The sequence below is a fragment of the Crinia signifera genome, chromosome 3 (genome assembly GCF_055691185.1).
Source record: "Crinia signifera chromosome 3, ASM5569118v1, whole genome shotgun sequence".
Classification (NCBI taxonomy): Eukaryota; Metazoa; Chordata; class Amphibia; order Anura; family Myobatrachidae; genus Crinia; species Crinia signifera.
Window position 1 is genome coordinate 118,145,568 of NC_139219.1, and position 22,482 is coordinate 118,168,049.

The following is a 22,482-nucleotide window of genomic DNA, read 5'->3' on the forward strand; positions in this document are numbered from 1 at the left end:
TTTTACACAAAAATGCAGTTCTGGCTCAAAATTTTTCATTTTCAGAAGGTATGAAGGAGAAAAAGCACCCCAAAATCTGTGCCCCAATTTCTCCCGAGTACGGCAATGCCTCACATGTGAACAAAAAATACCAGTTGGGTGCATGGCAGGACTCAGAAGGGAAGGAGTGATTTTTGGATTTTGCAGCACAGATTCTGGTGGAATGAATGGTGGGTGCTATGTTGCACCAATACAGTGGAACCCCCCCACAAGTCACCCCATTTTGCAAACTACACCCCTCAGGGAATTCATCTAGGGGTATAGTGTACATTTCAAACCCCCAGGGGTTTCACCAATTTTGATACAAGTGGGCAGTGAACATGAAAAATTACATTTTTTTACACAAAAATGCAGTTCTGGCTCAAAATTTTTCATTTTCAGAAGGTATGAAGGAGAAAAAGCACCCCAAAATCTGTGCCCCAATTTCTCCCGAGTACGGCAATGCCTCACATGTGACCAAAAAATACCAGTTGGGTGCATGGCAGGACTCAGAAGGGAAGGAGTGATTTTTGGATTTTGCAGCTCAGATTCTGGTGGAATTTTGGTGGGTGCTATGTCGCATTAGCAAGACCCCCAAAGCACCAATACAGTGGAACCCCCCACAAGTGACCCCATTTTGCAAACTACACCCCTCAGGGAATTCATCTAGGGGTATAGTGTACATTTCAAACCCCCAGGGGTTTCACCAATTTTGATACAAATGGGCAGTGAACATGAAAAATTACATTTTTTTACACAAAAATGCAGTTCTGGCTCAAAATTTTTCATTTTCAGAAGGTATGAAGGAGAAAAAGCACCCCAAAATCTGTGCCCCAATTTCTCCCGAGTACGGCAATGCCTCACATGTGAACAAAAAATACCAGTTGGGTGCATGGCAGGACTCAGAAGGGAAGGAGTGATTTTTGGATTTTGCAGCACAGATTTTGGTGGAATGAATGGTGGGTGCTATGTTGCACCAATACAGTGGAACCCCCCCACAAGTCACCCCATTTTGCAAAGTACACCCCTCAGGGAATTCATCTAGGGGTATAGTGTACATTTCAAACCCCCAGGGGTTTCACCAATTTTGATACAAGTGGGCAGTGAACATGAAAAATTACATTTTTTTACACAAAAATGCAGTTCTGGCTCAAAATTTTTCATTTTCAGAAGGTATGAAGGAGAAAAAGCACCCCAAAATCTGTGCCCCAATTTCTCCCGAGTACGGCAATGCCTCACATGTGACCAAAAAATACCAGTTGGGTGCATGGCAGGACTCAAAAGGGAAGGAGTGATTTTTGGATTTTGCAGCTCAGATTCTGGTGGAATTTTGGTGGGTGCTATGTCGCATTAGCAAGACCCCCCAAGCACCAATACAGTGGAACCCCCCCCACAAGTGACCCCATTTTGCAAACTACACCCCTCAGGGAATTCATCTAGGGGTATAGTGTACATTTCAAACCCCCAGGGGGGTTTCACCATTTTGATACAAGTGGGCAGTGAACATGAAAAATTACATTTTTTTACACAAAAATGCAGTTCTGGCTCAAAATTTTTCATTTTCAGAAGGTATGAAGGAGAAAAAGCACCCCAAAATCTGTGCCCCAATTTCTCCCGAGTACGGCAATGCCTCACATGTGACCAAAAAATACCAGTTGGGTGCATGGCAGGACTCAAAAGGGAAGGAGTGATTTTTGGATTTTGCAGCTCAGATTCTGGTGGAATTTTGGTGGGTGCTATGTCGCATTAGCAAGACCCCCCAAGCACCAATACAGTGGAACCCCCCCACAAGTGACCCCATTTTGCAAACTACACCCCTCAGGGAATTCATCTAGGGGTATAGTGTACATTTCAAACCCCCAGGGGTTTCACCAATTTTGATACAAGTGGGCAGTGAACATGAAAAATTACATTTTTTTACACAAAAATGCAGTTCTGGCTCAAAATTTTTCATTTTCAGAAGGTATGAAGGAGAAAAAGCACCCCAAAATCTGTGCCCCAATTTCTCCCGAGTACGGCAATGCCTCACATGTGAACAAAAAATACCAGTTGGGTGCATGGCAGGACTCAGAAGGGAAGGAGTGATTTTTGGATTTTGCAGCACAGATTTTGGTGGAATGAATGGTGGGTGCTATGTTGCACCAATACAGTGGAACCCCCCCACAAGTCACCCCATTTTGCGAAGTACACCCCTCAGGGAATTCATCTAGGGGTATAGTGTACATTTCAAACCCCCAGGGGTTTCACCAATTTTGATACAAGTGGGCAGTGAAAATGAAAAATTACATTTTTTTACACAAAAATGCAGTTCTGGCTCAAAATTTTTCATTTTCAGAAGGAATGAAGGAGACAAAGCACCCCAAAATCTGTGCCCCAATTTCTCCCGAGTACGGCAATGCCTCATGTGTGACCAAAAAGTGGCAGGACTCAGAAGGGAAGGAGTGATATTTGGATTTTGCAGCACAAATTCTGGTGGAATGATGGTGGGTGCTATGTCGCATTAGCAAGACCCCCAAAGCACCAATACAGTGGAACCCCCCCACAAGTGACCCCATTTTGCAAACTACACCCCTCAGGGAATTCATCTAGGGGTATAGTGTACATTTCAAACCCCCAGGGGTTTCACCAATTTTGATAAAACTGGGCAGTGAACATGAAAAATTACATTTTTTTACACAAAAATGCAGTTCTGGCTCAAAATTTTTCATTTTCACAAGGAATGAAGGAGACAAAGCACCCCAAAATCTGTGCCCCAATTTCTCCCGAGTACGGCAATGCCTCACATGTGACCAAAAAATACCAGTTGGGTGCATGGCAGGACTCAGAAGGGAAGGAGTGATTTTTGGATTTTTCGGCTCAGATTCTGGTGGAATGAATGGTGGGTGCTATGTGGCATTAGCAAGACCCCCGAAGCACGGTGAAATTATGAACCTAATATTCCATAGATGTGTGGTATATTTTAAAACACTCCTTTATACATAGGCCGGGTTTGTCGGGGCTAGTGTCACACTGGAAAATAGTTTGCTTTCTTATTCCCTTTTTATAGCAAACTTTGCACCTTTTTTGTGTCCTGCCCTTTTTTCCAGTGGAGGGGATTTCATCAGGAAAATGCTGCCCTGGTACAATACGGGGGCCAGTACTAGAAGTACTGGGGCCCTCTGCCTGCTGGTTCCCAAATATTAGGCCCTTTATGACTTCCTCTTGAAAGTGCATAAATGTCCCCCTCTGGCCGGTAGAACGGAATAGCACGTAAGCGTTATACAGTGCCATCTGGATGATATACACGGCCACCTTCTTGTACCAGATTTTTGTTTTCCGCAGGGCACTGTACGGCTTCAGTACCTGATCTGAAAGATCCACTCCGCCCATGTACCTATTGTAATCCAGGATACAATTAGGTTTTGAGGTGTGGGTACTGGTACCTCGTACAGGGACGGAGGTGGTACTGTCTCCGTGAATTGTTGTCAGTATAAGGACATCCCTCTTGTCCTTATATTTGACCAACAACATATTTTCTTTGCATATTCCCCTGCTTTCACCCCTTCTCATTACTTGGGCAATGTGCGTTTTTGGGAGGCCTCTTTGGTTCTTGCGCACAGTACCGCAAGCTGCTGTACCTCTTGAACCAAGGGCCTTAAACAGGGGGATGCTAGTGTAAAAGTTATCCACATAGAGGTGATAACCTTTATCCAGGAAGGGGTGCACTAAATCCCAGACAATTTTCCCACTAACACCTACGAGGGAGGGGGGGCATTCTGGCGGTTCAATTCTTGAATCCTTCCCTTCATAAACCCTAAACCTGTGGGTGTACCCTGAGGTGCTTTCACACAGTTTATACATTTTTATGCCATACCTTGCCCTCTTACTGGGAAGGTACTGGCGGAATTTAACCCTTCCTTTAAAATGTATAAGGGACTCGTCGATACAAATAAATTTTTCAGGGATGTACACCTCTTCAAATTTGGCACTGAAATGATCAATGACCGGCCTGACTTTGAATAGCCGGTCAAAGGTGGGATCATCTCTGGGTGGGCACTGTGCATTATCGGTGTAATGTATAAATTTAAGAATTGTCTCAAATCGAGTCCGGGTCATGGCCATACGGTAAAATGGAGTACTGTACAGAACATCTGTACTCCAATATTGCCTAATTTCTGGCTTTTTTACTATGCCCATATGAAACACCAGACCCCAAAACGTCATCATCTCTACTGCATCTACAGGGGTCCACCTAGCAAATGATGACGTGGGGTTTTGAGCAATAAACTGCTGGGCATATAAATTAGTTTGGTCCACCATTAAATTTACAAAATCATCAGAGAAAAATAATTTGAAAAAGTCAATTTCTCTGAGACCTGTGGAATCAAATTGGATTCCTGGCATGGCCAAAAACTCAGGAACCTGGGGCTCAAAATTGTCTGGTGGTGGGGTCCATACGAGATCAATTGTTGGGGGGGGGGGGGTCTCAGCTGCTCTACGGGGGCGTCTTTGAGGGGGTCCCTCATCATCAGAGGAGGAAGAGGAGCTTAAGGCGAATCCTTCAAATTCCCCGCTTGCATCACTGGCTGTGTCAGAGTCAGAAGCAAGCAGGGCATATGCCTCCTCCGCTGAATACATTCTTCTGGATGACTGTGATGACATTTGGGAGGACATTTGGGAGGACATTTGGGATGCCATTTTTATTTTTGTGTTACTGGTAGTGAAATGTTTCAACACGTGTATAGTGTAGGGGGGGGTACAAACTTTATTTCAACCCGGGGGATATGTAGTGTGTATGTAGTGCAGAAAAAAAAAAAAATACTTTATACCAATAAAAAAAAAAAAAAAAATGAAGGGGTTAAAAATAAAAAATTGAAGGGGTTAAAAAAAAAAAAAAAAAAAGGTCCTGCGCCAAAAATTGAGCACAGATGTTGGTCAGTAACGTCTGTCACTGAACAGCGCTCAAAGGCAACAGGAATTTGATCAAAAAAAAAAAAAAAATAGATCAACCCTGTGCCGAAAAAGCTGATCAGTGATGTACGTCACTGATCAGCGCACAGTGGCCACAGGACACCCACAAAATCACAGTGTGTGTAAAAAAAAAATTAAAAAAAGACCCCACAGCACTCACAAAAAAAAAAAAAGGTGATCAGTGATGCGACACTGATTACCAGTGAGGTGCAGCAGGTGCACAACCTTTGGTGCAACTGACAGTGCAACTGACAGGTATATATAAAAAAAAAAAAAACCTCTGCACCCCCAAAAAAGTTGCTGATCACCTCAGATATAGTGATCAGCACAAAAGGCGGGGGCAGCAGACACAAAATTTAGCACTCTCTGTCACTCTCTATCACTCTCTGTCACTATCTCTCACTATCTCTCACTATCTCTCACTATCTATCACTCTAGGACACTAAAAAACCTGCACCCCCAAAAAGGGGGGGTAGCAGACACAAAATATACACTCTCTATCACTCTCTGTCACTATCTCTCTCTATCTCTCACTATCTATCACTATCTATCACTATCTATCACTCTATGACACTACAGCAGCAGCACTGACAGGTATATCTATATATAAAAAAAAACCTGCGCCCCCAAAAAGTTGCTGATCAGTTAATTTATACTGATCAGCACAAAAGGAGGGGGCAGCAGTCAGTTATATAAAAAATATATAGCACAATCTGTCACTATCTCTCTCTATCTCTCTCTCTCTCTATCTCTCTCTATCTCTCTATAACTATCACACTGCAGCAGCACAAAATATAGCACTCTGTCACTAGGCCTCTCTATCTATCTCTCTCTCTCTATCTCTCTCTATCTCTCTATCTCTCTATCTCTCTCTCTCTATCTATAACTATATCACACTGCAGCAGCACAAAATATAGCACTCTCTGACACTATCTCTCTCTATCTCTCTCTATCTCTCTCTATCTCTCTCTCTCTCTCTATCTATCTCTCTATCTAGCTATTACACTGCAGCAGCACAATTTCACAGCACAGGAAGGCACAAGTAGCAACAGGATCCAGGAAGCATCCAGCACACTACTAGGCACAGATCAAGCAGTGATCAAGCAGTGATGAAGCAGTGATCAGGTAAGTATGGAGCAAGGTTCTGGTCAGTATATGGCGGCAGGTGGGCACGGTGACCGCACTGCACGCTATTCCAGACCGGAATGGCGTCTGCAGTGCAGTCACCGTTAGTTTAAACCCCCCTCCATGGCTGTGATTGGTCCGTCGGTCCGACGAACCAATCACGGCCTTTGGGGGCGGGAGGGGTGAGGTGGGGTGACACCAGTGTCACCCTTACACCCCGCGGTGATTGGTGCTGTACTTTACAGCACCAATCACCTCCGATCCCGTGTCACCGGCGAACGTTATTCGCCGGTGACACAGGAAAACGCTGTAATTGGCTGTTCACACTGAACAGCCAATCACAGCGATCGCCGACGGGGGGGCGGCATCGCAGCCCCCCCTGGGCATGCACGGACATGTCTGCTGTCAGGGACAGCAGACATGTTGAAACTGTCACCGCGTCTATAGACGCGGTGACAGTTTAAATCCATGACGTACATTTACGCCATGTGTCGGGAAGTGCTTCCCGACCATGACGTAAATGTACGTCAAATGTCGGGAAGGGGTTAATAATAATCTATGGAATTAATCCAACCATGCCAAATCTGGTTAAATTTAACTTAAATATACATACCTTTCCTGTTTAATAGTGTAATTGACCAGTGCCTTCCAACTATTATACTCCGGGGGGTCCTTGGACATCCAGGTTCTTCCCACAATCACTTTTGCCATTGAGCATAAGTCATTAATATATGTTTTTTCACTGCCCATTGCTTCTTCGCCTACTATTCCCAACAAACAACATCTTGGGGTTAAGAGCTCCTTAGAGATCCCTGTGTCTACTATAGTGCATTTAACTTTTTCCCAAAATTCTGCCACTCTGTAACAGTTCCAGATTAGATGGAAAAAAGTTCCCGGAAGGGTCATCACATTTAGGACAATTTGTTAGAGAATGCCCAGAAAACTTCGCTAAGGTTGTAACTGAAAGATATGACCTATGTAAAATATACAGTTGTGTCAGTTGAACACAAAGCGAATTTGTGGTTCTGGTTATTGCAGATTTAGCCCTTCTCCATTCCTCGTTATTTATACCCCCCCAGATCTGCTTCCCATTTTCCCTTTAATTCCCTTAATCCATCCTTGTGTATATTTTTGCCTAATATTTTATATATTCTTGATACTAACTTTGATTTGTTACTTGATTTTAGTATTAATTTTATTGGAGATTCTCCAAATAAGGGGATTTTATTTTCGTTTTTAGCCTGTATCACACTTCTCAGCTGAAGATAGCGAAAGAAAAAGGCCTGCGGTAATTTAAAATTCCTCTTTCAGCTGTATAAATGATTTGAGTCCTGCTGGGTCAAAGATTTGACTAAGTTTAGTCACGGCATGGGGGTACCACGCTGCTTTAATTTGCAGGGTCTCCAACTCGGTATTTGTAAAATAGTCTGGCAAAAAATAGTCTGTATCCATAAAATCAATTTCTAATATTTTATTGGCTTCTTGCCATATTGTAATAGCTTGGGCAATTAAGGGGGGGGGGGGTCTGTCTTGGTCTTTTTTTCCCTGTAAAATTCTGTGTTGGGCTAATCCCCGGGGTCGAAAAGGAGATGAAATTATCCACTGTTTCTCTGCGTTGTTCATCCTGACAGAACCATGGCCTAAGATGTGACAACTGAGCCGCCATATAATACCTCCTAAAGTCAGGTAGACCCAACCCCCCGTCTCCTCTCTCCCTCATTAAGTTACTTAGTTTAATTTTTGAACGGGCATTATTCTAAACAAATTAGGCCAAAATACTGTTTAATTTTCTAAACAGCGATTTTACAAGGTAAATCGGTGATTGATTGACTACGTACAGAAACTTAGGAAGGACCACCATTTTTACCACGTTTATTCTTCAGGTTACTATCAAAGGAAGTCTTCTCCAAGATTTAATTTTCTTACCTAGCCAATCAAACAGCAGTTGGATATTAAGCCAAACAGTGGTTGGATATTAAGCTTCTCAAAATCCTTAGATTCCCAAGACACTATAATACCCAGATATTTAAAGGATGTTACCCACTGTATTGGAAGAGGCGGATACGGTTGATACTTAAACGGGTGACCTGCTGGAAAAAGAACAGATTTAGTCTTAAATAATTCTAAATCCGGAGAAGTTCCCAAACTCCTCAATTACCTCCAACGTCTCCATAAGAGATTTTGAATAATCTGATAAATAGATCAAAAGATCATCGGCATATAATGAAATCCCATTTCTCTGCCCTCCAGAAGGCATATCAGCGGCTTTTATATATTGTCTCACTTTACAAGCCAATGGCTCAATCGCCAGGGCGAACAAGGCAGGGGAGAGTGGACACCCCTGCCTTGTTCCCCTAGAAATGGGAAATGCCGGGGAGATCCATCAGTTAACAGCAACCCGTGCGCTCGGTGTGGTATATAAAAGTTGAATCCATTTAATATAGTTTGGTCCCAGCCCGAATGATCTTAATACAGCCCATAAATATGACCATTCTACAGTATCGAAGGCTTTTATCGCGTCAATCGATACCACCACCAAACTGCTATCGTCCTTCCCTCCTGTCTGTAAATAAGTATACAATCGTCTTATATTTATAGAGGTTTCTTTCCTGGGCATAAAACCGGACTAGTCCGGGTGTACTAACGTATAGATATATTGATTCAACCTATTTGATTCCCTCTGAAGCTAAGATACTGGCCAAAATTTTGGCAAAGATATTGGTCTATACGAGTCTATTTCCTTGACATTTTTCCCTGGTTTTGGTATTACCACCAATTTGGCCTCTGTCATTGATAATGGAATAACACCCTCCTCAAATGAGTTTTCAAAGGTCTCTAAAAGCAGAGGAGCTAATGATTTTATATATTTTTTGTAGAGCTCTACTGGAATCCCGTCTACTCCAGGGGCTTTACCATTGGGGGAATCTGTAATAGCTTGGATTATTTATTCAATTTTTATTGGGGCCTCCCGGTCTGTATATGCCTCTATATTTAATAATGGAAGATGAATCAATTTTAGATATTCCTCGACTTCTTTAGAGCTTTTATAAGAGTTGGTAGTATATATCTTAGAAAAGTATGACCTAAAGACTTCTCCTATCTCGGGAGTCTTATATACCACTTCCCCTTCTTCATTCGCAATCATACTAATGGTTTTAGATGGTTGTTCAGCTTGTACCAGGAAAGCGAGGTGTTTACCTGATCTATCCGAACTACTGTAATTTACCTGTGATTTATGTTGCATACTTTTTAAATTTTCCAATTTTATTGAATCTAACCAATCTTTTTGTGCCTTTTGCCAGGCCTGATATGATTGATCGTTATTTTTTTCCAAAAATTATTTTTCCTTGGCTAAGCTGTTATCTGCCATTTCCTGTATCTTGACTCGGCTCTCTCTTTTTAGTTCGGCAATGCTTTTCCTGAGAGTGCCCCGGAGATAGGCCTTGAAGGCATCCCATAGTATGGGAGCCTTCACTGACCCTTTATTTAATTCCCAAAATTCTATCCACTGTTCCTCCAAATCCATTTTCGCCCCAGCTTTATTCAACCAATTTGGATTGAAGCTCCAAAAGCTACATCCTCGATCATAGTCCAGGGAAATTTCCATGTATACCGGCGAGTGATCCGATATACCCCTTGGTTTATACTCTATCTTCTGGACTTGGGGGATGAGGCCTTTGGAGACTAAAATCAAATCAATCCTAGAGAATGCCTGATAGGATGCGGAGAAGCATGAGAATTGAGAGGAGGGATTTCGTAACCTCCACTGATCTTCCAAACCTATATCTCCTATAAAGTTTACAAAATCTTTGTGGCTCCTAGGTTTACCCGCTCCGCCACTACTCCATCTATCCAATTCAGGGTCTAGGATGTTATGGAAATCACCCATACAGATAATCGAAGCATTAGGGGACGTAGCCATAAACTCTGCAGCTTTTACCAAGATTATAAATGAGAAGGGCGGAGGTATATATATGGACAAGATTATGAACTGTACTGCATTAATGACAATCAATAAAAATATAACAGCCATTTGGATCTACCCAACTCCTATTACAGATAAAGGACAAGTATTTTTTTTTATCAGTAATGATACCCCCCTTGTAGAGGAGGAGAAGGAGGCGTGACATGCATATCCGACCCATGGTCTTTTCAAAGCCATCTGTTTCCCACCTATCAAGTGAGTTTCTGTGATCGAGATAATGTCTGGCCCATATTTTCTTAATTGATTTATTACTAGGGATCGTTGGGGACCGTTTTATTTTTTCATTTAACCCCCGGACGTTCCAGATTAATGCCTTCACTGTCATTTTTCAATTAAGGGACACCACCTGACCTCCCCCCTCTCTGCAAGACAGATCATCCATAGATTATAACCAGTAAACAGGCGCAGCAGCTTCGTACCCTCAATCAATAGTATATGTGACAATAACAATAATAGTAAAATGACAAACAGAGAAAAAAAATCCACCCTCCCCCACAATTAACCCCCCCCCCTCCCTGTATACCTCCCAACCCTAGGCATACCTTCCCCCCCCCCCCCCCCCTCCCAGAAAAAAATAAGCCACCAATTTGCGGGGAGCTCCCTGATAAAGTCTTTGTTGTTTCACATAGGCCTAGCCAGCTGCCTTGACCCGGGTGCATGATTATCCAGCCACTTAGCGGCTTCATGTGGGGCTTGAAAAAATATAGTCTCGTTATTATATATCACCCGGAGTTTAGAAGGAAATACCATGGAGTATTTCAGATTTTTTTCCCGAAGGCGTTTTTTCACTTCCGCAAACTTCGCTCTCTCCTTCTGCACCTCCAGTGCAAAGTCTGGAAATACAGAAATATGGACCCCATTATGTTCCAGATGCCCCTTGGAGCGTATTAAACGCAATATCGTGTCCTGGAAATTTAGAATTTTGACTAGTAAAGTCCGTGGAGGGGACCCCGGTGGAAGTGGCCTAGACGGCACTCTATGTGCCCGTTCTATTGCAAATTGCTTGGAGAATGCCCGAATGTTGCATACATCCATTCCAGTATAAACTTGGCGGCATCTAAGCCCTCTTCTTTTTCTGGTATGCCCACAAATCGCAAGTTGTTTCTTCTTAATCGGCCTTCAACATCTAGCATTTTAGATTTAATTTCAGTTACTTGCTGGGACAATTTATTCACCTTACTGGATCACTGATTATTGGCGTCCTTAAGCGCCGAGATCCTTGTTTCAGCTACATTAATTCTTTCTGTTGTAATTTTAAGGTCACACTTAATGGAGGAGATTTCTAATTGAACCCCTTTTATTTGCTACGACAGCCGCTGTTCTGAGGTGTTTATTGCCTCCAGTACTTGCTGAAGGGTAATTTCAGGTACCGGCGGGGGACTCTTGCTTTTGGAGGGGGTTGATTGTGGAGTCGTGGTGGGGGTCTGTAAAGTATTCCCCCCTTGTGCTCGTGCGTACCTCTCCAAACGGGCCACGGTATTTCCCCCTTTTTTTTTCTTCCTTTCCCCTTCCCCTTTTTCCCCTCCTAGGGCCGCGGAGCCTGAAGGAATAGTCTCCTCAATCACACCCAAGTGCCGTTTGTTAAGGGGCAGAGATATAATGCCCAGTATTTAGCAGTCCGTGTGCAATACAGTCCTTGTTCTGTAGTCTATTTGGGCAATCAAAGACTATTCATCCAAACACGTATATACTGCAGCAATTGTAGGCCCAAGGGGCAGTGGTGTAATACCCAATATTTAGCTGTCTATATACCATACAGTTCTTCACTGGTTCCTTAGTCTGTTTAGGCCGACAGGGACTGCTTATCTAAACATGCATTTACTGCAGCAATTGTATGCCCCAAGCTGTTAATTACATATGCAGGGCGTAGATTTCTATAGAAACAAGTAATACAATGCTGGTAATAAAGACCGTAAATTATACTGCACCGGTCTGTTGTATGAGTTCTTTATGGATCCCCATTTTGCAACCAGTGATCGAGAGGATTGCAGTCTGTGTTCAGATTGAAAACTTGCAGTTTTCTTACAAAGCTCGTCCTGGAGATCAATGCTGTAATGCCCCTGTTGTTGTGAGAATCCTGGCGTCCTTTAGAACAGTCCCCTCAGTGATAATCCTCCTGCTGCTTTGGGACTATAGAGGCTCCCAAGTGGATATGAACCTTAGATTTCAGCAGGGGGATGTCGCCTGAGGCCAAGTGGGGCCTGCCTCAGTGCCCACAGTTGGTGGCCAAGGGGAGCCCTCTCACAGCCCCACTTTACTGCCACTGGGTAGGGGCTTGCTAGCTAGGAGTTATTATATAGGTATCCTCTGGCTGCTGCAGGCTGGGTGCAATTAGGGAGAGGAGACTCTCTCACCGCCTCCCTCTCTCGTTGCGCCCGTGTATCAGCGGGGTTCATGCGTCTCCAGCCGGGGGACAGGATCTATCAAGCGGGGCTCCAGACGCCCATGCCGGTCACCCACATCCGGCGCTCCACACTGTTTGTGCGGCTGTACGGTCACGTGTGCCGCGACCACCAGGAAGAGGGAGGAAGGGAGACGCTCCCACCGCCCTTCACTCCAGACACGCGAGAACACGCTCCAGCCCAGACAGTGGATCCCGCAAGCAGCGGCAGCCGCACAACAGGCACCAGGGCAATCAGAGTGTCCGCCAGCAATTCAGGTGATATCCTCCACTGTTATGCCATTAATGCAGGGCTCGACAAACCCCGGTCGCCAGGTCGACCAGATTTTTCTGTCTGGCGACTAGATTCTGCGGGATGTCACCTGACGCCTGCCGTCTATTGAGGTGATAGGTAGAGCTGCGACAGTGGTGTGTCTCATTTGCCGGCTATTGGAATTCCGCTCCCCACCTGCCCCCATGGCTGAGCGCCGCGGGTGTCAGCGGTAACAGACACTGCTCCAGCTCCTGCGCTATCCCCCTAGCTGAATCCCCCTCCCCCCCCCCCCCCTGCGCGCATAGCTGAGCGCTGCGGATGTCAGCGCAGGAGCTGGTGTTAGCGCAGGAGCTACTGTCAGTAACCTTCACTGCTCCAGCTCCTGCGCTGTGTGATTTGTCCCCCTAGCTGAATGCGGCTCCCCCACTGCCCGCATAGCAGATCAGATACCTGCGGGTGTCAGCTGTGTGCAGTAGCCGGCTATTTGAATTCCACTCCGGCATAACTAAGCGGAGTGCTGCTGGGGAGGGCGCAGGAACTGGTGGCTTAACAGACACTACTCCAGCTCCTGCGGTGGCCGGCTACTAGTGATCCGAATTCAAATAGCCAGCTACTGCACACAGCTGACACCCGCAGGTATCTGATCTGCTATGCGGGCAGTGGGGGAGCCGCATACAGCTAGGGGGACAAATCACACAGCGCAGGAGCTGGAGCAGTGAATGTTACTGACACCAGCTCCTGCGCTGACATCCGCAGCGCTCAGCTGTGGACCCGATTCCTATTCAGCTTATTTTGCAGGGCGCTGCGCCGTGGCCATTTTGTAACTAACTGTAAATATAGTCTATATTTGAAAGCGCCCGCCAATCGGAGCTCTGCTGCCAGCAGCCGGGGTCAGTGATTGGCTGAGGAGCTGGCTTCAGATTTGAAATAGCTGCCGGGGTCATTGGTGGGAAAAGTGCAATCTCTGCTTCTCACCTCAGCAGAAGAGGGCGGTGCGGTGAGCATTACTAGTGCACTACATCTCTGTCACTGCTAGGTGCGTTATACACTGTATATTTCACTGCTGGGGGTATTACATGTGTGTCACTGCTGGGGGCATTATTTGGGTGTCACTGCTGGGGGCATTATTTGGGTGTCACCGCTGGGGGCATTATTTGGGTGTCACCGCTGGGGGCATTATTTGGGTGTCACTGCTGGGGGCATTATTTGGGTGTCACTGCTGGGGGCATTATTTGGGTGTCACTGCTGGGGGCATTACATGGGTGTCACTGCTGGGGGCATTACATGTGTGTCGCTGCTGGGGGCATTACATGTGTGTCGCTGCTGGGGGCATTACATGTGTGTCGCTGCTGGGGGCATTACATGTGTGTCGCTGCTGGGGGCATTACATGTGTGTCGCTGCTGGGGGCATTATTTGGGTGTCACTGCGGGGGGGCATTACGTGTGTGTCACTGCTGGGGGGCATTATATGTGTGTCACTGCTGGGGGCATTACTTGTGTGTCACTGCTGGGGGCATTACTTGGGTGTCACTGCTGGGGGCATTACTTGGGTGTCACTGCTGGGGGCATTACTTGGGTGTCACTGCTGGGGGCATTACTTGGGTGTCACTGCTGGGGGCATTACTTGGGTGTCACTGCTGGGGGGCATTACTTGGGTGTCACTGCTGGGGGGCATTACTTGGGTGTCACTGCTGGGGGGCATTACTTGGGTGTCACTGCTGGGGGGCATTACTTGGGTGTCACTGCTGGGGGCATTATTTGGGTGTCACTGCTGGGGGCATTATTTGGGTGTCACTGCTGGGGGCATTACTTGGGTGTCACTGCTGGGGGGCATTACTTGGGTGTCACTGCTGGGGGGCATTACTTGGGTGTCACTGCTGGGTGGCATTATTTGGGTGTCACTGCTGGGGGCATTACTTGGGTGTCACTGCTGGGGGCATTACTTGGGTGTCACTGCTGGGGGCATTACTTGGGTGTCACTGCTGGGGGGCATTACTTGGGTGTCACTGCTGGGGGCATTATTTGGGTGTCACTGCTGGGGGCATTACTTGGGTGTCACTGCTGGGGGCATTACTTGGGTGTCACTGCTGGGGGCATTACTTGGGTGTCACTGCTGGGGGGCATTACTTGGGTGTCACTGCTGGGGGCATTACTTGGGTGTCACTGCTGGGGGGCATTACTTGGGTGTCACTGCTGGGGGGCATTACTTGGGTGTCACTGCTGGGGGCATTATTTGGGTGTCACTGCTGGGGGCATTACTTGGGTGTCACTGCTGGGGGATTATATGTGTCAATGCTGGTGAAATTATGGCATGGCACTACTGGGGCATTATTACTGTATAATGTGCCCTGCCATAAAAAAATCCTAGAGTGAACACTATTTGCCCGCATTGCTGAGCGGAGTTCAGCTCCGTCCTCATCAGGTGTAAGCACAGGAGCTGGTATAGTGACAATGAGTAGATTTTTTTTTTTTTAAATGTGATATTTTGAAAGGGACAATCGGGGTTCATTTACTAAGCATAGGTTGTTATGGTGCTGTTTTGCAAACTGCCATTGTTCAAACCCTGCTCCCACTGCAATTCTGAAAAGAGCTATACATACTGCATTTCTACAATAAAAGTCAGTAACTGCATAATGTCAACTACATTTTTGTTGAAATTATCCAGTTACTGGCTTTATTCTAGAAATGCGGAGTATATTTATCTTATGTGCATAGTAATAGCTTGTTTGACTGCAGTTGATGATCAAGAATTATATTCATGTTCATTATTAAATCTCTGCAGCATATTTATTTACAGTTTCTTATATAGCGCAGCATATTCCATTGTGCTTTATCTCTGTGTTTGGTGGCCCGCCGTTTTAAATCCACCTGTGCATATATCCCTATACATGTGGTGTGGCAGTCAAATAAGTAATTATTATGCAGAAAAGAGCTATACATACTGCATTTCTACAATAAAGTCAGTAACTGGATAATGTCAAGTAATTATAGTTGAAATTATCCAGTTACTGGCTTTATTATAGAAATGCAGTATATATTGCTCTTCTGTGCATAATAATTGCTTGTTGGACTGCAGTTGAGGATCAGGAATTATATTTGTGTCTAAATCTCTGCAGCATATCTGTGTTTGGTGGCCCGCCGTTTTAAATCCACCTGTGCATGCATCCCTATACATTTGGTGCGGCAGTCAAATAATTATTATGCAGAAAAGAGCTATACTTGTGCTATAGGGTGTAAAGGTTAGCATTACAGCCTCACAGCACTGAGGTCTTGGGTTCCATTCCCACCATGGCTCTAACTGTGCGGAGTTTGTATATTCTCCTCATACTTGCGTGGGTTTCTTCTGGCTGCTCCCACAAATACAAAAATATACTGGTAGGTTATTTGGCTCCTCACAAAATTAACCAAATGAATGTGTGTGCATGTACATGTGGTATGGAGTATAGATTGTAAGCTCCACTGGGGCAGGAACTGATGTGAATGTTCAACTATTCTCTGTCATTGGAACGGTCAGCACCACAGTCAGGACTGCATACCCCCTGAGCCCTCTGAAGCTTGTTGGAATACAACCAACTGCATAGCAGCATCATCCCAAGGCCACCATTTACAGAAGCTGGGCGGCACAGAAATACCAAAGGCCTTAAGCGATTGCACAATGGAATGCTGCATAGCACACTTTCAGACCCATATGTTTTTGTATAGATCAGTTATAATTGTTCTGTTTTTTTTTTTTTACACACAGTTTGCACTTCATCTTTGGCTCAACTATACAATGAAGCGTACACATGTAAAAAACACTGCTATTACTGAAAATCCCAAACAGTTACGACTGACACATTTTTTTACTAAGCCTTCTGAAGTAAATTTAAACTCTACTGAGAGAGAAGAAAGACCCATATGTACAGAGAGAGAAGAAAGACCCATACGTACAGAGAGAGAAGAAAGACCCATATGTTCCACTAGCTGCGATAAACAGATTGAGGTGTCGACATCCACAAGTTTTGAAAATAGCTCAAGCACAACTTCTACTACAACCTCTACTCCTGTAGTTCTGGTTCAACCCTTGAGGAGAAGGAAATTCAAAACCGAATGGTGCAAGGAACTTCCATGGCTGATCTATGATCAGACTACCGGTATTGCTAAATGTGATATGTGTGCCTCATTTCCTGAAATGGCAGATGGAAATTCAAAGATAGTCCAAGGTTATTCAGGGCCATTCAAGATGGACAGCTTTCGAAAGCATCAAAAATCGTACCAGCATCAAAAGTGTGTAAAAGCTCGAGATGCGCAACTTGCTCCAGACGCTACTCCTTGGGCTGCATGCATAAAGAAAATGGATGAAAAGATGTTTAATCAATTAAAAATTCTTTTTAATGTGGCCTACTACATAGCAAAAAATAACAAGCCCTTTTCTGATTTTGAGGGTTTACTGAAGTTGACAAGAAAATTGGGGGTTAAAACAACAAATGAATATGGCAATGACAAAAGATGTAAAGAATTTATCTCCTCCATTGCAAACGTTATCAAGGATCGTTTGATTTCTGAACTAAAAGAAGCTAAATATGTTACTATACTACTTGATGGATCAACTGATAATAATGATGTTGAAGAGTTAATCCTGCATGTGAGATACATCAAGAACAAAGCTGTATGTGAAACCTTTTTGTCAGTTGTTCCTCTTGAAAGTGCTACTTCAGAAGGCTACGTAAATACAATGGAGAAGGAACTAGAAAAACTTGGGCTTCTAAAATCACTGTTCTACGATCAACTTCTAATTGGTATTGGAACGGACGGTGCAGCAAACATGATCGGTGCAGAAAACGGGCTGGTACAGAAAATTAAGCAAAAAGTGAAACATGTTATTGGTGTCCATTGTATTACACATAGATTAAACTTGAGTGTTCTATCTTCCGTCAAAAATGTGAAGTACATGCAGGACCTTGACATGGTCTTGAAGACGCTGTATAAATTCTATCAGCAGTCTCCAAAAAGAATGCGAGAATTAAAAATTGTTGCTGAAAACCTGGAACTCAAGATTAGAAAGTTTCAATACTTGCATAATGTACGGTGGGTTGCAAGCAAGGTGGGTGCTCTCTCAGCCCTTGTTACAGATTGGAAGTGTGTCACCATTCATCTGGAAAGTGTTGCAGCAGAACATAATGATACCACTTCATCAGTTGCAAAAGGATTGTTGAAAAAACTCACAGATTACAAATTTGTGCACATGCTGCACTTCATCCTGGACTACCTGGTGTTACACAAAAATATTTCACTCTTATTTCAAAGAGAAGAGCTTTTTCTGAGCACAGTAGAGATGCATGTTAAAAACACAATCTCATCTCTTTTATCACTTAAATCTTCCAATGGAGATTACGAAGAAAAGTTTCTGAATGCTACTACTTTAACTGGGAAGTATCAAGATGTGCAGCTGCACGGTGTAAGTAATGCAGAAGCATCTTCTGTCCAATTAAACAAGGAAAATTTAATTAAAAATGCCGTAAAATACTTAAAAGAGAGATTCCTCAGCATGCAAGAAATTGATAAATGCACTACAATTTTCGATTCGTTCTCTTGGCCAACTGAAAGCAGCTTGGAAAGTTATGGTGTCCTTGAAATAAAAAAAATAGCACTTCATTTTAAAGAATTGCTGTCAGAAGATAAAGTTTTTTGTGAAACAAATCTACTCAATGAGTGGTATGAATTCAAAGTTCTTGGCAAAGGGAAAAAACTGAGTGACCTCCTTATCACTGACTAATCCAGACAGATTTCCGATTCTGGGAAGGTTGTTGTGCATTGTCTCTGTGTTGCCCATTTCCACGGTGTCCTGTGAGAGAGGATTTAGCCTGATGAATGTCATTAAAAACAAGCTAAGATCATCCATGCAAGAGGAAAGTTTAGGTGACCTGATGATGATCCATATGAACGGTCCATCTACTGAAGATTTCGATCCTGACATGTCTGTTGACAGGTGGTACTTCAGCTCCAAAGGAACACGCCATGTACATGGACACAAACACAACAAATAGGTTCATTAGTGATAGGCATTATTGTTCTATGCATGTCCTGTTTCATGCTGCTTTAATTAAAGTACACCTTGTTCAAGTTTTCAGTCTTTTTATTTTTTGGGGGCGATTTAGTTTGTCTGGCTCCTACACTTTTGTCCTGGCTCCTAGATTTTAGAAAAATTTGTCAAGCCCTGCGTTAATGCATGGTGTTTTTTCCCGGGCCAGGCTCACCAGGCAGGTGGCTTAGTAGCACGGACATTCATTGACCAGGGAGCTCCTTCCTCCGACACTCTCACTCCCGCACCGCTGTGGCCACGCCCCCTGACACAGTTATACTGTTAGCAGCAATACTGGTTCGATCCATAGTGGGGTACAATTTTTTTTAATGTACTACTTTTTATTTATTTTTTAACAATAAAGTTATTTGGTGCTTTGCAAATTCGTTTTGCACAAAAAAAATTAACAATGACAGGCTGCCATGTACAGGATACAGTTATTGTCATTACATACTGTATTACAAAGAACGGGGTTATTTTTTGCACGAGTAAATCTTTCACTTTAGGTTAAAGTCCTTACTTTAGGGAAAGAGTATGTACTTTAGGTACAGAGTTCTTGGATTTAATTCTGTATTTAGTATGTACTATTCACATGATATTGTTCCCAGTCTACAGTATACACTGAAATATACTGTTGTGTACTGTAGTAGAATTTGAATGTCAATGCATGCTTCTGCACCTACCCCCATGATCAATCAGTATTCACTCCCATTGAGCCCACTGTTTACTGTATACAGTATGTCTGTAGAAAAATACCTCCCCCAGCTACTTTGAGAACAGTCCAGGTTCACAGTATTAATATTTTAATTGGTACCACATGAACATAGGTCACATAAATATGTATAGTGATGATGCGCACTTGCACACCAATATATTTCACATACGGTATTCACACATTAATATGTCACTAATGTCTTGTCTTCATCCCCATATAAGTGGGGTCTTAATGCACATATATTTTATTATGTCTTATATGTTAGTTTTAACATGTTGGGGCTGTTTCTAACAGCCGCGTCTCTGTGGCAATGAGACGCTACTCCAACCCGCTGTCACGAAACATCGCCCTTCCAGCCCGGCATCCCTAGATGATGCACTTCCTAGTTACGGAGGTAGCGCCTATGGTTACCCTGATACTCGTGCCTGTGTTACTGGCTGGTCGCTGGAGCCAGATGTGAGGGCTAAACGATTCGCATAGCGGTGGGCTGTCATGCAGACACGTAAGGTGCAGTCGGTTTTGCGGACATAACTTGGCCCACATGGGCAAGTTATCATGTAGATAATGAATGGAGTCATGCAAGTGACACGATGCCGGATAAAATAACGTTTGCCACTGTAAGGGTGACAAACTGACACCTGCAACCAATGACCGCCATGTCATACAATTTAGACAGCGAAAACATCCTTTGTTGATCCCAAGGAAATTAGAAGTAGTATTATCCGTGATTGGGCGACGGGAAATATCAGCCTTCATCACCCAATCACGGATATTACGCCCCCTGGTATAGCAGGACATAATGCGGGTAGCATTGATGCCTACCTCAGAATCTGCCTGCACAATGGGCCATAACTTCTTGCTGATTTTATTAATGTCATTGCTGGCAGTACTGAAATGATTGACCCATGGTAGGCGTTTGGTATCAAGTTTAGTGATTTTTTATTTAATAATTGCTGCCGAGGAATAGACATAACTGGATCTTTAGCATTAAGCAGCAAATCCCGACAATATCCCCTTTCACCAAACCCACCCAACATGTCATTGATCTGTTCAACTGCTTCAGCATGAGAACTACAGATACTGCGTGCCCGCAGGAACTGAGAAAAAGGAAGACCATTTTTTAAAGGCAAAGGATGAAACTGGCTGCATGTAAAATAGTATTCCTATCTGTGCTTTTTTTGGAAAAGTGTGGTCTGAAATACACCATTGCAAAGTGACACCGCCACATCCAAATAATTGACAGAATGCGCATCAACATTCTATGTCAATTTGATGGGACTATCGGACAAATTATGATTATCAATGAACTGGACAAATTCCTGCTTGGATGCTGACCACAGCAGGAATACATCATTGATATATCGGACATAAAACTTAACCCTGCCAGCAGCCAAAGGGTTATGTCCTGTTCTGCCTTCATCATGTAGGTGTTGGCGTACGATGGGGCCACATTGGACCCCATCGCACAGCCAGACACCTGCAGTTAAGTTTTTATCAAAAAGAAAAAATTGAGGTTAATATCATCTGCAGCAAATCACAGCTAAGACTGGCATCTGGATCTTTGTATGCTGGATGATTACAAATGAGGTCGCGTACAGCACTTATACCCTCCTCATTTGGAATGACCGTATATAAGCTGCTAATGTCAATGCTGCAAAGCAGACAATCGGCAGGTATATCCTCAATGGCGGACAACTTGTTTAAAAATGCAGTGTTGTCAATCAGATGATGTTGTTAGGCTACGATGCAAGGCTGCAACAAAGTATCAATATAAACAGCACAATTCTGGAACAGAGATCCACGGGCTGCTATGATGGGCCGCCCAGGGGGATGCTCAAGATTTTTATGCACCTTAGGCAAGGTATATATCAGCAGTACCACTGGCCACTTAGGTACTAGAGCATCCATGAGGGCCTGATCAATAACCCCATCATTTACAGCAAACGTGAGTCTCTGAACCAGTTTATTCTTAAACAGCAAAGTAGGATCAGTAAAGCACGATAAACGGCAGAATCAGACAGTTGGCGTAAAATCTCAGTGCGATAATCGCACGTATCCTGAATAGCAATAATCCCCGCCTTTGTCGGCGGGCGGATCACAACATCAGTATACGATGCTAAATTGCGTAATGCTATATACAGTGACTGTGTGGTGATACAAATAAATTACAATCGGTAAAACAAAAAGGCATGGCATCGACAATATACATATATACAGAGTATACAGTGTGTGTAGCGGAAACATTCCATTACTAATGTCCATGCAAGGGCAAATGCAAATGACCTATTAAAGTGCAAAGAACGGGTTCTCAAGATTAACAGGCTAACATTATTGACACCGAAAAACAAGGAAACCTCCGCAGACAATGTACTGCCTTGGGTCAACCGATACAATTCCAGCTCTGATCCCATCAATTAGTCAAAACTGACATTGCCACAATCCTATCCCAGTAGCAAAATCCTGGCTAGGACCCCTACGCAAAGGGTGCTTTAAATGTGCTTGTGTTTCATGCCAGTTTATGTTAACAGGAGATTCGTTTAACCACCCACACACAGGGCAAAAATACAAAATCCAGCATCACTTCACATGCAATTCATCGTTCTTGGTATATCAATTAATATGCCCGTTCAGCCTGCAATATATTGGTAAGACTGAATGCAGGTTTAAAGACAGGATGGCCATGCATAAAAGCACGATTCTGCAAGCCTTAGCTACAGGCAAAAGTGATCTGGTTGTCACTAAACATTTTGCAGAACATAAGCACTCTTTATCCAGCTTACGTTACCGTATGATTGATTGTGTGCCTCCATTGGTGGAAACCGTGGTCTTAAACTGCTCCAATGCGAAGCGAGATGGATCCATCGTTTAGACGTCATCCATCCTCGAGGTCTTAATGAGCAGTTTCCTTATTCCATCTTCCGATAAATACACGCATTCAGTTTATTCCTCCATATTCAGCCTTTTGCGATCGCTG

General features: G+C 43.9%; 1 protein-coding gene across 8 annotated transcripts in view; it reads left to right on the forward strand.

Annotated features, from left to right (window-relative positions):
* Positions 1-22,482, forward strand: part of TAF5L (TATA-box binding protein associated factor 5 like) — a 315,508-nt gene that overhangs the window by 138,127 nt on the left and 154,899 nt on the right. For 5 of the 8 annotated variants that reach the window (XM_083176416.1, XM_083176415.1, XM_083176412.1 and 2 more), the window contains one exon: positions 16,475-18,834. The exons of the other annotated variants lie outside the window; for them this stretch is intronic. In XM_083176416.1, coding sequence (XP_083032542.1) covers positions 16,475-18,487 — 2,013 coding nt within the window. In that variant the 3' untranslated portion in view covers positions 18,488-18,834. Of the gene's footprint in view, positions 1-16,474; positions 18,835-22,482 lie in introns of those variants that run through there. 8 annotated transcript variants of the gene reach the window in all.